At 48.6% G+C, this 18,550-nt stretch overlaps 1 protein-coding gene across 1 annotated transcript in view; it reads right to left on the bottom strand.

Annotated features, from left to right (window-relative positions):
• Nucleotides 1-4,354: 4,354 nt before the first annotated feature.
• The window catches only part of LOC139237851 (protein Niban 1-like), a 109,446-nt gene continuing 95,250 nt past the window's right edge, over nucleotides 4,355-18,550 (bottom strand). Inside the window, exons 4-8 of the mRNA XM_070867075.1 lie at nucleotides 17,899-18,060; nucleotides 14,189-14,305; nucleotides 11,548-11,655; nucleotides 6,542-6,653; nucleotides 4,355-5,593 (exon numbers count right to left, since the gene is read on the bottom strand). Of these exons, the coding sequence (XP_070723176.1) occupies nucleotides 5,169-5,593; nucleotides 6,542-6,653; nucleotides 11,548-11,655; nucleotides 14,189-14,305; nucleotides 17,899-18,060 (924 nt within the window). The 3' untranslated portion in view covers nucleotides 4,355-5,168. The remainder of the gene's footprint in view (nucleotides 5,594-6,541; nucleotides 6,654-11,547; nucleotides 11,656-14,188; nucleotides 14,306-17,898; nucleotides 18,061-18,550) is intronic.

The raw sequence follows: 18,550 nt of genomic DNA, 5'->3' as shown, positions 1-18,550 counted from the left end.
TCGGTGGCCGTGCCTTCTGTTGCCTGGGCCCCAAGCCATGGAATTCCCTCCCTAAACCTCTCCGCCTCTCTACCTCTCTTTCCTCCTTTAAGACACTCCTTAAAACCTACCTCTTTGACCAAGCTTTTGGTCATCTCCCCTAATTTTTCCTTATGTGGCTCGGTGTCAATTTTTTTCATCTTATAACACTTTTGTGAAGTGCCTTGGGATGTTTTACTACGTTAAAGGCACTATATAAATACACGTTTGTTGTTGTTGTACTTGGGTATACAGGGCATTATTTCAAAGTTTGCAGATGAGTCGATACTCGAAAATGTAAAGAATGAGGAGAATAGTAACAACAGCCTTCAGGAGGACATAGCAGACTGGTGGAATGGGCAGACGCAATGCAGATGTGACGTAATACATTTTGGTAGGAAGAATAAGGAGAGGCAATATGAGAGAAAGTAATGTTAAAGGGGGTACAACTTCAGAGAGAACGGGGTATATGTGCACAAATCTTTGAAGGTGACAGGACAAGATGAGAAGGCTGTTGAAAAAGCATATGGGATATTTGACTTTATTAAGTACATAAGATTTAGGAGCAGGAGTGGGCCATTTGGCCCCTCGAGCCTGCTCCATCATTCAATAAGATCATGGCTGATCTTTTACCTCAACTCCGCTTTCCCGCCCTATCCCCATGTCCCTTGATTCCCTTAGTTTCCAAAGATCTCTTGATCTCAGTCTTGGAATATACTCAGTGACTGAGCCTCCACTGCCCTCTGGGGTAGAGAATTCCAAAGATTCACCATCCTCTGAGTAAAGAAATTTGTCCTCATCTCAGTCCTAAATGGCCGGCCCCTTATTCTGAGACTGTGACCCCTGGTTCTAGACTCTCCAGCCAGAGGGAAACATCCTCCCTGCATCTACCCTGTCAAACCCTGTAAGAATTTGTGTATGTTTTAAATGCGATCACCTCTCATTCTTCTAAACTCCAGAGAATATAGGCCCATACTACTCAATCTCTCCTCATAGGACAACCCTCTCGTTCCAGGAATCAGTCTGGTGAACCTTCATTGCACTCCCTCTAAGGCAAGTATATCCTTCCTTAGATAAGGAGACCAAAACTGTACACAGTATTCCAGGTGTGGTCTCACCAAAGCCCTATATAATTTCAGCAAGACATCCTTACTCTTATACTCCAACCCACTTGCAATAAAAGCTAACATACCATTTGTGTTTCTAATTGCTTACGGTACCTGAATGTTAACTTTCTATGATTCATGTATCAGGGCACTCACATTCCTCTGTATACCAACATTATCTAATCTCTCACATTAAAAAAAATATTCTGCTCTTCTATTCTTCCTACCTATGTGGATAATTTCACATTTCCCCACAACATACTGCATCTGGCACTCCACTAGTTACACCCCGCCATCCCAAAAGTGAACCTACTCTCGGTTTTCTGTCCGTTAACAAATTCTCAATCTATCCTACCCTTGTGTAACAACCTTTTCTGTGGCACCTTATCAAATGCGTTTTGAAAATCAAAATGCACTACATTCACTGTTTCCCACTAACCTGCCCTGATAGTTACACCCTCAAAAAAACTAATAGATTTATCAAACATGATTTGCCTTCCATAAAACCTTGTTGACTGCCTAATCATATTGTGACTTTCTAAGTGCCCTGTCACCACGTCCTTAATAATAGCTTTTAGCATTTTCCCTGCTACTGATGTCAGGCTAACTGGCCTATAGTTCCCTGCTTTCTCTCTCCTTTCTTGAATAGCGGGTTTACATTTGCTAACTTCCAATCCACGGGGAACAGTCTCGAATCTAGGAAATTCTGGATGATCAAAACCAATACATCCACTATTTCTGTAGCCACCTCTTTTAAAACCCTAGAATGTAGGCCATCGGGCCCAGGGGATTTGTTGGCTTTTAGTCCCATTAATTTCTCCAGTATAATATTAATTATTTTAAGCTCCTCACTCTCAATAGATCCTTGATTGTCCACTCTTTCTGGTCTGTTTGTTATGTCTACTACCATGAAGACAGATACAAAATATTTGTTCAACGTCTCTATCATTTCCTTATTCTCCATTATAATTTCCATCATCTCTGCCTCTAAGGTACCCACGTTTACTTTCGCTAATCTCTCCTGTTTTACATACTTGTAGAAGCTCCAACAATCTGCTTTTATATTTCTTGTTATTTACTCTTACTGTATTTTCTCCCTCTTTAACACTGTGATAATCCTTTGCTGATTTTAAAAACCCTCCCAATCCTCAGGCTTACGACTCTTTTTGGCAACATTATACCTCTCTTTTAATCTAATACTGTCCTTAATTTCTCTAGTTAGCTATGGTTGGACCACTTTTCCCATGAAGTTTTATTCCTCAAGGAAATGTATGTTCATTGAGAATTATGGATTATTTCTTTAAATGTTCACCATTGCTTATCTACCGTCATATAATTTAATCTAATTTCCCAATCTAGCTAGGCCAACCCGCCCCTCATAACTACGTAATTGGCTTTGATTACATTTAAGACCCTGGTTTCGAATATAACCACATTATTCTCAAACTCAACATGAATCTCTATCATATTATGCCCCCTCTTCCCCAGAGGATCCTTTACTATAAGATTATGAATGAACCCTGTCTCATTACACAATACTAGATCTACAATAGCTTGTTCCCTGGTTGGTTCCTTAACGTTCTAGAGGAATTAATAGAGGAATAGAGTACAAAAGCAAGGAAGTTATGCTAAACCTTTATAACACACTGGTTAGGCCTCAGCTGGAGTCTTGTGTTCAGTTCTGGGCACTGCACTTTAGGAAGGATGTCAAAGAAAAAGAAAGACTTGCATTTATATAGCGCCTTTCGCAACCACCGGACGTCTCAAAGCGCTTTACAGCCAATTAAATACTTTTTTGAAGTGTAGACATTGTTGTAATGTGGGAAACGTGGCAGCCAACTTGCGCACAGCAAGCTCCCACACACAGCGATGTGATAATGACCCGATAATCTGTTTTTGTGATGTTTTTATGATTCAGGGATAGATATTGGCCCCAGGACACCGGGGATAACTCCCCTGCTCTTCTTCAAAATAGTGCTGAGGGATCTTTTACGTCCACCTGAGAGGCCAGACGGGGCCTCGGTTTAACGTCTCAAAAACTGAAATAGGGTGCAGAAGAGACGTACTAGAATGGTACCGGGGATGAAGGCGTTCAGTTATCTGGAGAAGCTGGGGTTGTTCTCCTCAGAACAGAGAAGGTTAAGGGGAGATTTGCTAGAGGTGTTCAAAATCATGAACGGTTTAAATACAGCAAACAAGGAGAAACAGTTTCCAAAGACAGAAGGAGAGGACACAGATTTAAGAGCCAGAGGCGACAGGAGGAATCATGTTTTTATACAGAGTTGTGATCTGGAATGTTCTACCTGAAAGGCAGGTGAGAGCAGATTCAATAGAAACATTCAGAAAGAGAACTGGATAAATACTTGAAGGGATAACATTTATTGGGGCTACGGGGAAAGAGCAGGTGAGTCAGTGCCCCCTCTAATTTTTTTTGTTAGACATTCTGGAGAGATGTATGTTGGGATCTTGGGGAGTTAAGGGTTAACAGTCGAACTTCTTTGTATCTTAAAATGGCAGGCTTTCAGGTTTTCCGATATAAACAGGGTGGTTTTGAAGTGTCGTGAGGAGAAGGCATTGCTTGTATTTGTGAAATATAAAGTGCTTGTGTAAGGGGATGAGTGATAAAACGGGCAGTAAGTCCATTTTCTAAAGATAACAGTTGTTTAATGGAAGTGGTTCTGAGGTAAACAATTGCAAACTGTTTACATAGATTTCAAAATCATGAACAGTCTAGAGGTCAGTTAAGAGTCAACCACATCGCTGTGGGTCTGGAGTCACATGTAGGCCAGACCAGGTAAGGACTACAGATATCCTTCCCTAAAGGGCATTAGTGAACAAGATGGGTTTTTACAACAATCCGGTAGTTTTCATGGTTACCATTTTATTCTAGATTTATTTAATTAACTGAATTAAAATTCCCCAGCTGCCGTGGTGGGATTTGAACTCAGATCTCTGGATCATTAGTCCAGGTCCCTGGATTGCTAGTCCAGTAACATAACCACTATGCTACCATTCCTAATTTATATCCCTCATTTTACACTGTCACCTTAAGTTAAAATGACACCCATTGTGAGCTGAAGTCTCTGGAGTGGGGCTTAAACCCACAACCTTCTTGGAGGTGAGGGTGCTGCCCACTGAGCCAAACATCAAATGGACTTGGAATCATGTACAGGCTACAGCAACCAGAGCATTTATTTACAACTTAAACACATGCTTAGAAAACAGGATTCAGTGAGGTCTGTACACATCTTGTATGTACAGCTTAGAAAGTCCAGCGAAGCATTAAAGTGCTGTGCCTTTTCTTTAGCTCAAATAGTCTTCAGTTATTTTTGAAGTGTTTCCGAAATAACCACTTGCACCGACTTAGTTCCCTTGTCGTGACAAGCCTCACAAATTCCCTTCTGATGCCTTGAGGATAAGGATCGTATAGATTTAGGCACCGCTGATGGTGATATCGAGTGATCAGCCAAAGTGCGATGATAGGAGGCCGGACTGCTTAACTACAATGAAAGCAAAAGCCCACCATAGAAGGTTAAATGAGCAGTCATCATACCTTGCTGTCATCGATCAATCAAGCTCAGTGTGTGTGTGTGTGAGTGAGTGTGTATACACAGCTACCTCCTGCTAGTTACATCTCCAACAATGCTATAAATCCACACGTCAATCCCATCAACCCAACTCTGCTCCCAGATCCGAAACATCAACTTTGGGTCTTTCCAGACAAGTCGGAAGCTGTCAGCCATCTTAGTTGTTACAGCAAAATGTGACAGAAACTCTGAACTTTAGCGACACAAGATTATAAAATGTTTTAAAAATCGTAACTGAACTTAATATTTCATCATAATTATCGAATGAAGAAGGAGGTTTTACTTCAAAATGGTTGGCTCGATCCATCAGGGCCTCACAGTAGGAGATATTTTGCACTGAGCCCTCAAAGTACGGTTCGTAGTCATTGTGCTGCTCTCTGCCTCCCTGTCCCAGATCATCCATTTGGTCTGGTCCAGGGCGATAGTTATCTAAAGGATGACTGGAATCCCTCCAACATCATTTGAGTGCCTCTAGCATCTCCCTCACAGTACTAGGCGACTTTGGCTCATGGGAGCCAGATTCCTTTCGATCATCGTTGTCCAAGTGGCTGACATTCCACTCAGCCAAACCGTTCTGGCCCTCGCCCTGAGTGGCACCCGCCTTGCCCTCTCTCACACCCAGCCATCGCCTTCCCTCATCCGCCTCACTCATCTCGCTGTTCTCCGAGGCTGCGGCGTTCTCCGCTTGACCCTTGTGCTCTGTGAGTGGCCCGACGGCTGAAGATTGCGGCGTTGACTCAGCGGGACTTGTAGAGCGGGTGGTTTTGGCTGGCGACGTCCTTGGAGCCTCAGCAATGGAGAGCCGGGGTTCGTTGTCCCACAGACAAGACATACTTTCACTGTACAGACTGTACCCTGGCTGTGTGGAGGGCTTCTTCATGGCTAGGAAAGAAAGATAAAGAGTGAGAGAAAAGCTAGATCATTTTTGTATGTGAACGCAGCACATTCTGTTCTTCGCCTGCCCAGTTCCCAAAGCAAGCGCTCTACTTGGAGCTCCTTCACGGCAAACGAGCCAAAGGTGGGCGGGGGAAACGTTACAAGGACACCCTCACAGCCTCCCTGATAAAGTGCAACATCCCCACTGATATCTGGGAGTCCCTGGCCAAAGACCGTCCTAAGTGGAGGAAGTGCATCCGGGAGGGCGCTGAACACCTCGAGTCTCGTCGCCGAGAGCATGCAGAACAAGCGCAGACAGCGGAAAGAGCGTGTGGCAAACCAGTCCCACCCACCCTTTCCCTCAACCACTGTCTGTCCCACCTGTGACAGGGACTGTAGTTCTCGTATTGGACTGTTCGGCCACCTAAGGGCTCACTTCAGGAGTGGAAGCAAGTCGTCCTCGATTCCGAGGGACTGCCTATGATAATGATGATGAAAATATAAGGAAACCTTGCAAAGTATTCTTAATAAGGCCAAGCACATGCACAGGATGAATCTACTCCTTTTCCTAGTGAGGGGTTCCTTGCGGACAAAGGGAAATTGTCTCTCCTCTCCAGTCTCCAATTCTTTCTTTGCAAATATGTCGATCTGTCTCCCCCCTCACAACCCACACTGCAGGGAACCAGGAGCGTGATGGCTCCTCTTCACAATATTTAATTATAAACGTTACGTAAAAAAATAGGAGCAGGAGTAGGCCATACGGCCCCTCGAGCCTGCTCCGCCATTTAATACGATCATGGCTGATCCGATCATGGACACAGCTCCACTTCCCCGCCTGCTTCCCATAACCCCTTATTGCGTTAATGGTTAATTTAATTCAATCGACACACAGCACAATGAAAGTGCAGCTTGGCCTCACCATCTCCGATCTGACCTCTGACCCAGCACACGTACCTCTGTTGATTTCCTCTGATACAACATGAAGGACGAGCTCCCTGTAGGTGCTGTCAATCTGGATCACTCCGTAGTCGTCAGTGCACAGACTCGCTTCATACACAGGCAGCTCCTGGAAGATGGTTTGCACAGCTTGAATCATTCTAGTTGGCCATCCCCGCACCCCTCCCCCCCGCCCCCCACTGCCACACCCAGTGACTTCCATTCAGAACTTTAATGGGACTGTGTTGAAGTGGGGCAGGCCTGTTATATGTCCACTGTTGCTTGTCACTGTAATGTATGCACCTGTGAGAGGATGTTCACAGGTTGGGGCTGCCTGTCTTTTACCAGGAACTCATCAGGGTCTGGAACAGAGTCGCCACCAAACGCAGCTCGTCCCCGTCTGGAGTGGCTGCTGCTCAGGAATCCGTACCTCCACGAGCGCGGTTTTAGGTGGCAGGCGGATGAGAGGGCTGTGGCTGGCGAGGTGACCAGAGTCAGGGACCTGTTCGATGGCGGAGGAGTGGGCTGGATGGCGCCAGACGAGCTGGCACAGCGCCTCTCCTGGGCCGACGTCCGCCGCGCGGCCGATGCCATCGAGTCGCTAAAAACAGCTCTGGGCCCTGACTCCGCTAGGTGTGTCGAGGAGGCTCAACTACGTGGGGAGATCCCGTCCGAACTGACTCCCGTCCGGACGGAATTCCTCATCGGCACCAAACCCCGGAACCTCCCTCGGGGGCCGGCGCCTCACAACTTGAGCCGCCTCGGGGAAATCCCCTCCGTGCCTTTCAGTTCCGCGCGGAGGGGTTTCCTGTACGGGCTGCTCCTGCACACTCTCCACCTTGCCATCCTCGTCTGCCGTCCGGACACGCCATGGCGTACCATCTTGCCGTCCGGAGGAGGCGGGGGTCCCCGATGGAGTGCACTCTACGCGGGAGTCCTCCCTTTATTTATCGGGGACTTGGCCTGGAGGGTGTTGCACGGAGCAGTCCCGTGCAATCGGTTTTTAAGTCGGTTCACGGGCTCCCGGGCCGCCTGCAATTTCTGCGGTCTGGAAGAGTCCGTATTCCATGTTTTTATGGAATGTGTCAGGTTGCAGCCCCTGTTCCATTAGTTAAAGGGGCTGCTCCTCAAATTCTGGCTGCACTTCAGTCCCATGCTTCTGATCTTTGGGCACCCTGTGTGGAGGGGAGCGGATAGGTCGGAAGGCCTCCTCGTAGGACTGCTCCTGGGCCTGGCCAAGGGGGCCATCAGCCAGTCCAGGCAGCGGGCGGTCGAGGAGGCCATTCAGCCCGACTGCCTGCCTCTCTTCCGCTGTTACATCCGGGTCAGGGTGTCCCTGGAGATGGAGCATACGCTGTCCACCGGTGTGCTCGCGGCCTTCCGCGAGAGGTGGGCGCCTGAGAGACTGGAGTGTATCATCACCCCCGGCAACCAAATTTTAATTTGATTTTAATGTTTAAAGTTTAATTTGTCTATGTTTGTTGGTTTTCGTGCCCCTCCCCTTTTAGCTAGAGGGCACTTGTATAATTTGTGTTTTTTGGTGCCCTCACTTGAAAAGTTTTTGGAATGTGTCCCCCCTCCTTTAATCGGGGGCACTTGTTTAATGTTCACAACTAAAATAGTTGTAGAGCTGTTGAGACACGCCATGGCGCACCATCTTGCAGTCCGGAGGAGACAGGGGTCCTCAATGGAGTGCTCTCTACGCGGGAGTCCTCCCTCTATTTATTGGAGACTTGGCCTGGAGGGTGTTGCACGGACCAGTCCCATGCAATCGGTTTTTAAGTTGGTTCACGGGCTCCCAGGCCGCCTGTAATTTCTGCGGTCTGGAGGAGTCCATGTTCCATGTCTATGTTAAGTGTGTGAGGTTGCAGCCCCTCTTCCATATTTGAAGGGGCTGCTCCTCAAATCCTGGTTGCACTTCAGTCCCACACTCCTGATCTTTGGGCACCATGTGCGGAGGGGAGCGGGCAGGTCGGAAGGCCTCCTCGTAGGACTGCTCCTGGGCACGGCCAAGGGTGCCATCAACTGGTCCAGGCAGCGGGCGGTCGAGGGGGCCATTCAGCCCGACTGCCTGGCTCTCTTCCGTGGTTACATCCGAGCCAGGGTGTCCCTGGAGATGGAGCACACGGTGTACATTGGTATGCTCGAGGCCTTCTGCGAGAGGTGGGCGCCGGAGGGACTGGAGTGCATCATCAGCCCGGCAACCAAATTTTAATTTGATTTAAGTTTACGGTCAAAAGTTTAATTTGTTTAATGTGTCGGTTTCGTGCCTTCCTTTAATCAGGGGGCACTTGTATTAATATTTCTACCAAAATAGTTGTAGAGCTGTTGAGTTGGGAGTGGCTTAGCCAGTCACGAGATGTTCACATGACTCAATAAAACCCCAGCCAGTTGGGTTCGGAGGATTCACGATGAGGCAGGTGGCTGTGAGCCTGGTGGATGAACTGGTAATGTGTAGTGTGATTGTTCAACCTTTTGCTAATAAACCAACTAGTTCTTAATAGCAATTTGTTGCTATGAATTCTTAAGCAAAGAACCCAAGAAGCAAATACAGTGCAAAATGGCGGATCACAGTGTTGTCCAAGGATGACATTGGCCACGAATTAGTAGCAGAGTCCACCTGGGCATTGACAGGGGTCAACCCATCATCAGTCAGGCAATGGTGAGAGACATGGAGCAAGCTACAGGGGCCTTAGAGGAGGGAGCAGGGACAGGAAAAGGGGAGCAAGTCTAAGAGGAGGGTAGGAGAGCACAGGTGGATAAGCGAGGCAGAAGGTGGGAGAGAGACAGCTAGAGTAAATGGGGGGGGGGGGCGCGAAGTGGGGTTAGACTCAGGAGGTAGAAGGAAGTGATGCAGCATTAAGCCATGTTTGGGAGCAAGAATCCGAGAGAGAAAAGAGAAGCGCTCAGGAGACAAAGCAATGAGGTGCAGGAAGAAAGTGTGAGAGAGACAGAGGCAGAAGGTAGAAGAGAGATGTAAGGAGTGGGACAGAAAGTGGGGGAGAGGCAGAAGGTGGAAGAGAAACAGAATGGTGTGAGACAAAGGGGGGGGGGGCAGAGGCAGAAGGTAGGAGAGAGAGAGAGAGGGGAGGAGGAGTCAGGAGGGATTAGCGAAAGGGTTGTGGGTTTGATCCGTCTAATACATAAACAGTTGGCATCTATTGAGAGAGCACTTGGTTTGTCTGCATTGGGTCTTTGAGTGTTGTCAGGCCCGTAACTGCTCTGTATAATGAGATAAATACTAGCAGATCTCCTGTGGCATTGCTCACGGAAAGTTAGAGGATGTGCTGTGTAGGATAGTGTGCAATGCATTAAATTAACATCGGTACAGAATGTCATGCATTAGTTAGTATAGGGAGCTACAGTGAGTGTAGAGAGAGTTTAACTGCACTCTGCTGAATATATAGAACCAGCTGCTTAAGATGGAATAAATATAAAAACAGAATTAAAAGCAGCTGTTGTAACTAACTACAGCATTTGCTAAAACTAATTACAGCTAAGTAGAGTGCTTAGGTTGGATGTAACTTATATCCCATGACTAAGATAGAGTAAGGGTCAGACACGCCCAGGCCTTGTGGAAAAGTGCTGAAAAGTGTTCAGAAGAGTAATGTAAGGGAACCATGATACAAAGAGCTGGAGATAAGGGGACTGGACAGGACCAATACAGGTCAGTCTTAAACAAAAGCCTAGCACATGGGACTCGGATTATGCCATATCCAGTGGTCAAAGTAGATATGGTATAGCGAAAGTATAAATGCCAGTGAGCTTTAAGTCAAAGAGATTCAATACTATGAACTGCCTGGTGGATTGTAAGCTTGACATTCCCCAATGGGTATCCTATGTGTGAGTATATAGACATATTGCTTGCATGTACTACTCAAAATGCTGCCTTTGACTAATAAACATCTGTCAGATATATCACCATCTCATGGGTTTACAAATCTGTTAATTAAATAAAGATAAGCAGGAGCTAGAGTACCAGTCCTTGTCCGATATAAATTGCAACATGCTGTTTATAAATACAGGAGCATACGGCCACCTAAGGTACAATATACTATTCAGCTGCTAAAATAGATCCGTATGTAACGTGGCATGACACTGTAAGGCCCCATGGTCTTTTGCTGTAAAAAGGCAGATGCTGAGGTCAGTTAGAGGTTAAGTGCACCTTGTGGTCACTTAGAGAGTAATTGCGTCTCTGTAGTTTGGCAGCTGGTTGTAAATCTCTGGCTACTCCACAAGGTTGGAAAAAGCATTACTGCCTTCAATTTTTATATACCTTTGACACTTTGAGGTGGGACATCAAGGTAGGTTTAATGCTATAGAGGTGATTCTGAAATCTGCTCCCATCCCCTATATATATGTGTGTGTGTGTGTTAAACTATTACTTCTACATACACTTCCTGTCTATAAAACCTTGTTTTCTGTTGTCACATTCTTGTATAAACTTTTTCCATAACAAATTCCTAAGTCCACATTTATAGTGGAAACTCCTACGTAAATTTGTAACACTGTAATTACACATGTCTGCCAGTGGTGATGCTTTGGCACCTCAATTTTGCATTTGCTTTCTCGTGATTTATGATTGAGGGATAAATATTGGCCAGGACATTGAGAGAATCCCTTGCTCTGTTTCGATATGTACCATGGGATCTTTTACATCCACCTGAGAGAGCAGACGGGGCCTCGGTTTAACACCTCATGCAAAAGATGGTGCCTCTGGCAGTGCAGCACTCCGTTAGCACTGCACTGGGAGGGTCAGCCTAGATTTATGTGCTCAAGACCCTGGAGTGGGACTTGAACCCACAACCTTCTGGCTCAGAGGCGAGGGTGCTGCCCACTGAGCCACGGCTGACACTAAAAATATGAAATAAAAGTTTTTTCAATGCAAAAAGATCAGATTGTTACAGGGAACTTTCCGTCTCAGCTGGCGATGAAGATTATGGAGCATTCGGGACTGGTGGTAACACAGACACGTAGCATGGGTGGCTATCACATTGCCTCAGGGGCACAGACCTGTCACTCACCGGTTTGCAGGTAGGGTCCAGAGACTTCAGCACATACGGAAGGAAGAGCTCCAAGAGGGTGTCCCGCACAAACTGCCTCCCAGCAGCACTGCTATCAGAGTCAAACTTCTACAGAGAAACAAACAACAAACCAATCACTCTGATCTCAGCGGCAGCAACAGGAACAACACCACGAATTACCGCTCTCTTCCCCGCTCACACCATCTCTATCCCAAACAACACCACAAATTACGTGCTACCCCCCTCCCCACCCCCTCCCCCCTGCTCCGCCCCACCCCCAACCTCACACTGTCTCTATCCCAAACAACACTGGGAATTACCACGCTCTCCCCCACTCACACCGTCTCTATCACAGCAATCAGACAGTCTTACAATACAGGAAGCGCCGCTCACTCTCACAGGGTGTGTTACACACTCTCACACTGTGTTACACACTCTTACACTGTTACACACTCTCACACTGTGTTACACACTCTCACACTGTTACACACTCTCACATTATGTGTTACACACTCTCACACTGGGTGTAACCCTCTCACACTGTGTGTTACACACTCTCACACTGTGTTACATGCCCCTCACACCGTGTGTTACACGGCCCTCACACTGTGCTACACACTCTCACGCTGTGTGTTACACGCCCCTCACGCTGTTACACACTCTCACACTGTGTGTTACACACTCTCACTGTGTTACACACTCTCACACTGTGTGTTACACGCCCCTCACACTGTGTGTTACACGCTCCTCACACAGTTACACACTCTCACACTGTGTGTTACACGCCCCTCACACTGTGTGTTACACGCCCCTCACACTGTGTGTTATATGCCCCTCACATTGTGTGTTATACACCCCTCACACAGTTACACATTCTCACACTGTGTGTTACACACCCCTCACACTGTGTGTTACACGCCCCTCACACTGTGTGTTACACGCCTCTCACACTGTGTGTTACACGCCCCTCACACTGTGTTACATGCCCCTCACACTGTGTTACATGCCCCTCACACTGTGTTACATGCCCCTCACATCGTGTGTTACACGCCCCTCACACTGTGTTACACACTCTCACGCTGTGTGTTACACGCCCCTCACACAGTTACACACTCACACACTGTGTGTCATATGCCCCTCACATTGTGTGTTATAAGCCCCTCACACTGTGTGTCATATGCCCCTCACATTGTGTGTTATACGCCACTCACACAGTTACACACTCTCACACTGTGTGTCATATGCCCCTCACATTGTGTGTTATAAGCCCCTCACACTGTGTGTCATATGCCCCTCACATTGTGTGTTATACGCCACTCACACAGTTACACACTCTCACACTGTGTGTTACACACCCCTCACACTGTGTGTTACACGCCTTTCACACTGTGTGTTACACACTCTCACACTGTGTGTTACACGCCCCTCACACTGTGTGTTACACACTCTCACACTGTGTTACACGCCCCTCATACTGTGTGTTATACGCCCCTCACATAGTTACACACTCTCACACTGTGTGTTACACACCCCTCACACTGTGTGTTACACGCCCCTCACACTGTGTGTTACACACCCCTCACACTGTGTGTTACACACTCTCACACTGTGTGTTACACGCCCCTCACACTGTGTGTTACACGCCCCTCACACTGTGTGTTACACGCCCCTCACACTGTGTGTTATATGCCCCTCACATTGTGTGTTATACGCCCCTCACACAGTTGCACACTCTCACACTGTGTGTTACACACCCCTCACACTGTGTGTTACACGCCTTTCACACTGTGTGTTACACACTCTCACACTGTGTGTTACACGCCCCTCACACTGTGTGTTACACACTCTCACACTGTGTTACACGCCCCTCATACTGTGTATTATACGCCCCTCACATAGTTACACACTCTCACACTGTGTGTTACACACCCCTCACACTGTGTGTTACACGCCCCTCACACTGTGTGTTACACACCCCTCACACTATGTGTTACACACTCTCACACTGTGTGTTACACGCCCCTCACACTGTGTGTTACACGCCCCTCACACTGTGTGTTACACGCCCCTCACACTGTGTGTTATATGCCCCTCACATTGTGTGTTATACGCCCATCACACAGTTGCACACTCTCACACTGTGTGTTACACACCCCTCACACTGTGTGTTACACACCCCTCACACTCTGTGTTACACACTCTCACAGTGTGTTACACGCCCCACACACACTGTATATTACACGCCCCTCACACTGTGTGTTACACGCCCCTCACACTGTGTGTTACATACGCTCACAGTGTGTTACACACACTCACACTGTGTGTTACATGCACCTCACACTGTTACACACTCTCGCGCTGTGTGTTACACACTCTCACACTGTGCGTTACACGCCCCTCACGCTGTTACACACTCTCACGCTGTGCGTTACACACTCTCCTGTTGTCACACTGTGTGTTACACTCTCACACTCTGTGTTACACACTCGCATGCTATCTGTTACACGCCTCTCATGCTGTTACACACCCCTCATGCTATTACACACTCTCACGCTGCGCGTTAAACACTCTCACGCTGCGCGTTACACACTCTCACGCTGCGCGTTACATGCCCCTCACGCTCTTGCTGTGCGAGCCCTACCTTCAGTACACGGACCCTGGTGTTGTCGAGGATTTGGCAGGTCTCAGTGCTGAGCCCGGTGGCTGGCTTAGTGCAAACGAGCAGGTGTTGAAAGGTATAGGCCGCGTCTTCCAGCAACTGCAAACAGCACGAGAGGAGGCAAGGTTTGAAATGGGCTCAGCACTCGGTGAGACTCAGACTATCAGCCTTCCAGTGGAAATCACACTTCACAACCAGCCCACAAGTGAAAGGTGTAACTACTAACTTCAGACAGCTGCCTGGCCCTTTAACAGCTTTCCAGTCAGCAATGCGCTACTCTTATAGTGACAGGTACAGCATTGTACAGGCATTCCTCCCGGTATACTCAATCTGCGTCAACATTTCACTTCTCACAGCGGGATGGATGATTTCATAGAATCACACTGAGTGAGGCTATTCGGCCCATCGTGTTTGTGCCGGCTCTTTGAAAGAGTGATCCCATTTGTCCCACTCCCCCTGCTCTTTCCCCGCAGGCCTGCAATTTTCTCCCCTTCAAGTATTTATCCAATTCCCTTTTGAAAGTTACTGTTGAATCTGCTTCCACCACCCCCTCAGGCAGCGTGTTCCCGGTCACAACAACTCGCCGCGTGAAAACATGTTTCCTCATCTCGCCTCTGGTTCTTTTACCTTCAATCCATGCCCTCTGGTTACCGACCCTCAGACCGCTGGAAACCGTTTCTCTGCAGTCACTCTCTCAAAACCCTTCATTATTTTGAACACCTCCATCAAATCTCCCCTTAACTTTCTCTATTCTGAAAAGAACAATCCCAGCTTCTCCAATTTCTCCACCTAACTGAAGTCCCTCATCTCTGGCCCCATTCTGGTAAATCTCCTCTGCACCCGCTCCAAGGCCTTGAACTCCTTCCTAAAGTGTGGTGCCCAGAATTGGCCACAATACTCCAGCTGGGGCCTAACCTGTGATTTGCAAAGTTTAACATAACTTCCTTGCCTTTGTACTCTTTGTCTCTGTAATGTATGCAATAACTGTTAGACTGAGTACTGTTTAACTCCAGGAGGTATAATCTTGGCTCTGCTTTATTAAGGCCCAAAGTGACTAATATACAAAATGGCTGGCCTTTTATACTTGGGCTGCACACACGTGACGCCATCTAGTGGCTAGTGATTCCAAAAGTACATACATGACAGTCTCTATTTGTAAAGATAAGGATAAAAATACGGATCCCATCTGATTTCTTTAATAGCCTTATCGACTTGTCCTGTCACCGTCAAACTCTGAGAGTTTGTATGTGCCGTATGAGAATGCAGCTACTCCCTGAATATTCCCCCGATGGTTACATTAGACTCGCACGTTCAAACCTGAGGTATTGTCAAGTGTCAAGACCAGAATGGGCAGAGCGCATCCCGTGGGATATTTCCTACTGATCTTACTGAAGGTCAGGAACTCGGTAGGGGGTGGGGTGGGGGGTTGTGGGGAGAAGGTCAGGAACTGGGGGGGGGTGGGGAGAAGGTCAGGAACTCAGGGGGTTTGGGGTGGGGGGTTGTGGGGCGAAGGTCAGGAACTCAGGGGGGTGGGGGGTTGTGGGGAGAAGGTCATGAACTCGGGAGGTGGGGGTTGTGGGGAGAAGGTCAGGAACTCAGGGGGGGTGGGGGGTTGTGGGGAGAAGGTCATGAACTCGGGAGGTGGGGGGTTGTGGGGAGAAGGTCAGGAACTCAGGGGGGTGGGGGGTTGTGGGGAGGTCATGAACTTGGGAGGTGGGGGGTTGTGGGGAGAAGGTCAGGAACTGGGGGTGGGGAGAAGGTCAGGAACTCGGGGGGGGGGGGGGAGAAGGTCATGAACTCGGGAGGTGGGGGGTTGTGGTGGGAAGGTCAGGAACTGGGGGGGGATGGGGTGTTGTGGGGAGAAGGTCAGGAACTTGGGGGGGGAGAAGGTCAGGAACTGGGGGGGTGGGGGGTTGTGAGGAGAAGGTCATGAACTCGGGAGGTAGGGGGTTGTGGGGAGAAGGTCAGGAACTCGGGAGGTGGGGGGTTGTGGGGAGAAGGTCAGGAACTCGGGGGGGGGGGGAGAAGGTCAGGAACTGGGGGGGGTGGGGGGTTGTGGGGAGAAGGTCAGGAACAGAGCGAGCACTCAGTGATAAGACGCGGAACGTAGAACTGAACCTGTCAGTTATGGTGACTGAGTCACTCCCAGGATATTGGACAGAAGTGAGCTGAAAGTATAATTTGATTGTGATTGCTGTCTAGCAATTGGAGGAATTGTGCAATTTGAACCAGTGTCAGGCATTGTCAGGCAGGCCCCAGAGCTCACAGTGCCAACAGTACTGATTGCAGAAAGCAGCGGGGGCTCACACTCCCGAGTTCAGAGAACGTGCGGCCCCGTTCGAGATCAAGAGTGTGATCCAGTTCTGGGGGAAGGGAGAGAGAGTGCGGTGCAAGTGTAACGGGTGTGGGGCGGGGGTGAAAGAACGTGATCCAGGTCTAATGGGGGGGGGCGGTGCGAGGGGGTCGGGGGGGAATGTGATTCACGTTTAACGGGGGGCGGGGGGGGATCATGATCCGTCTTCCCATCGGAGTCATGTTCTCGCTCTCATCCTCTCAACCACCCAGCATATCCAATCTTTCCTCATTGCTAAAATTCTCCAGTCCTGGCAACGTCCTTGTAAATCTCCTCTGTACCATCTTTCCTGTAATGTGGTGACCAGAACTGCACGCAATACTCTAGCTGTGGCCTAACTAGTGTTTTATACAGTTCAAGCATAACCTCCCTGCTCTTGTATTCTATGCCTCGGCCAATAAAGGCAAATATTCCGTATTCTTAACCACTTTATCAATTATCCTGCTACCTACAGAGATCTGTGGACATGCACTCCCAGGTTCCTCTGTTCCTCCATGCCTCTCAGTGTCCTACCATGTATTGCCTTGTTGCACCTCCCGGACGGATCACGTTTGCCATGCCCTCCCCCCTGATCTTCTCCCCCTGTCCTCTCTACCCGCCCCCCCCCCCCCCCCCGCCCCCCGATCACCTGACTTTCTACAGGTAATAAAATGACAACAGGGAGGAGACGAAGTTCAGGCCGCAGGCTCAGCACCACGAGCGACCGGAACATCAGGGGCCCCTGCGCGGGTCCGGTCCGAAGCGAGACGGTGTTTAGGCTCGGTCCCAGACGGCTGGCTCGGCTCTGCTCCCCCCCCCCGCCCAGGTGCGCATGCCGCAGAACGACTCAAACTCATTCCTGTCAGCAATCACTCACGTGTTTGTGTCAATCTGTGAGTCCGTGTGTGTATGTGTCTGTGTGTATCTGTGTGTCTCTGATTGTCTGTCTGTCTCTGTCTGTCTGTCTGCGTATGTCTGTGTGTCTTTGTCTGTCTGTGTGTGTGTGTGTGTCTGTGTGTCTCTGTTTGTCTGTCTGTGTGTCTCTGTGTGTCTCTGTCTGTCTGTGTGTGTCTGTGTGTCTCTGTCTGGGTGTGTCTGTGTGTGTGTCTGTGTCTGTGTGTCTCTGTCTGTCTGGGTGTGTCTGTGTGTCTGTGTGTGTGTCTGTGTCTGTGTGTCTCTGTTTGTGTGTCTGTGTGTCTCTGTCTGTCGGTCTGAGTGTGTCTGTGTGTCTCTGTCTGTGTGTCTGTCTGTCTGCGTGTGTCTGTGTGTGTCTGTCTGTGTGTCTGTCTGTCTGCGTGTGTCTGTGTGTGTCTCTGTCTATCTGTGTGTGTATTTTCCAAGCCCGCTGGGAGTGCCGCACCTGTTGGATGATGTTCTGTGCACGCTGGATGAGAAATCGGTCACCAGAGAAAGCGAAACGAGGGCCCACTTTGCTCAGGAATCGTTCAAGCTCGTCTGTCTTCTCGTAGCAGCGATGCACCTGGACTGACTGAGTCGGCAACGCCCGGAGCTGGCTGCAAACCTGGGGCAAAGGGAGATGAGAAGGGTCTGTGAGAGTTAGACTGAAAGCAGCAAAGTCATGGGGCTAGAACCTCTACTTTTTTTGCCTGCTTAACGCCCACTTAATGCCCATTTTACCGCTGAAATGACGTATAACGGCCACATATCGCCCATTTTGGTACAAAATGGAAACTGACGGGCATTTTTCGGAAACTTATCGCCGAGCGTTACTTTCCCCATGTGCTTAACAGCAGGAAAAAATATTACCGCCCCCTCCCACTATTTTTGGGCGGAATCAGCAGAATTGGCAAATTCAACGCCCATAATATCGCCCAGCGTTACTTTCCGCACAGAATTAACAGCGAGATTCAACAATACCGCCCACCCACTTTTTTTTGTCGTAAAGAGCATATTTACCGAAACTAGCGGCCATGAGATCGCCCAGCGTTAATTTCACCACCTCGCACATATATCGCCCATAATATCGCTCGCCCAAAAAACTGCCCAGAAAA

Source organism: Pristiophorus japonicus, chromosome 24, assembly GCF_044704955.1.
Source record: "Pristiophorus japonicus isolate sPriJap1 chromosome 24, sPriJap1.hap1, whole genome shotgun sequence".
NCBI classification, from domain to species: Eukaryota; Metazoa; Chordata; class Chondrichthyes; family Pristiophoridae; genus Pristiophorus; species Pristiophorus japonicus.
The sequence above is the reverse complement of the archived record's forward strand: the minus strand, read 5'-3'. Positions and strand labels throughout refer to the sequence as shown.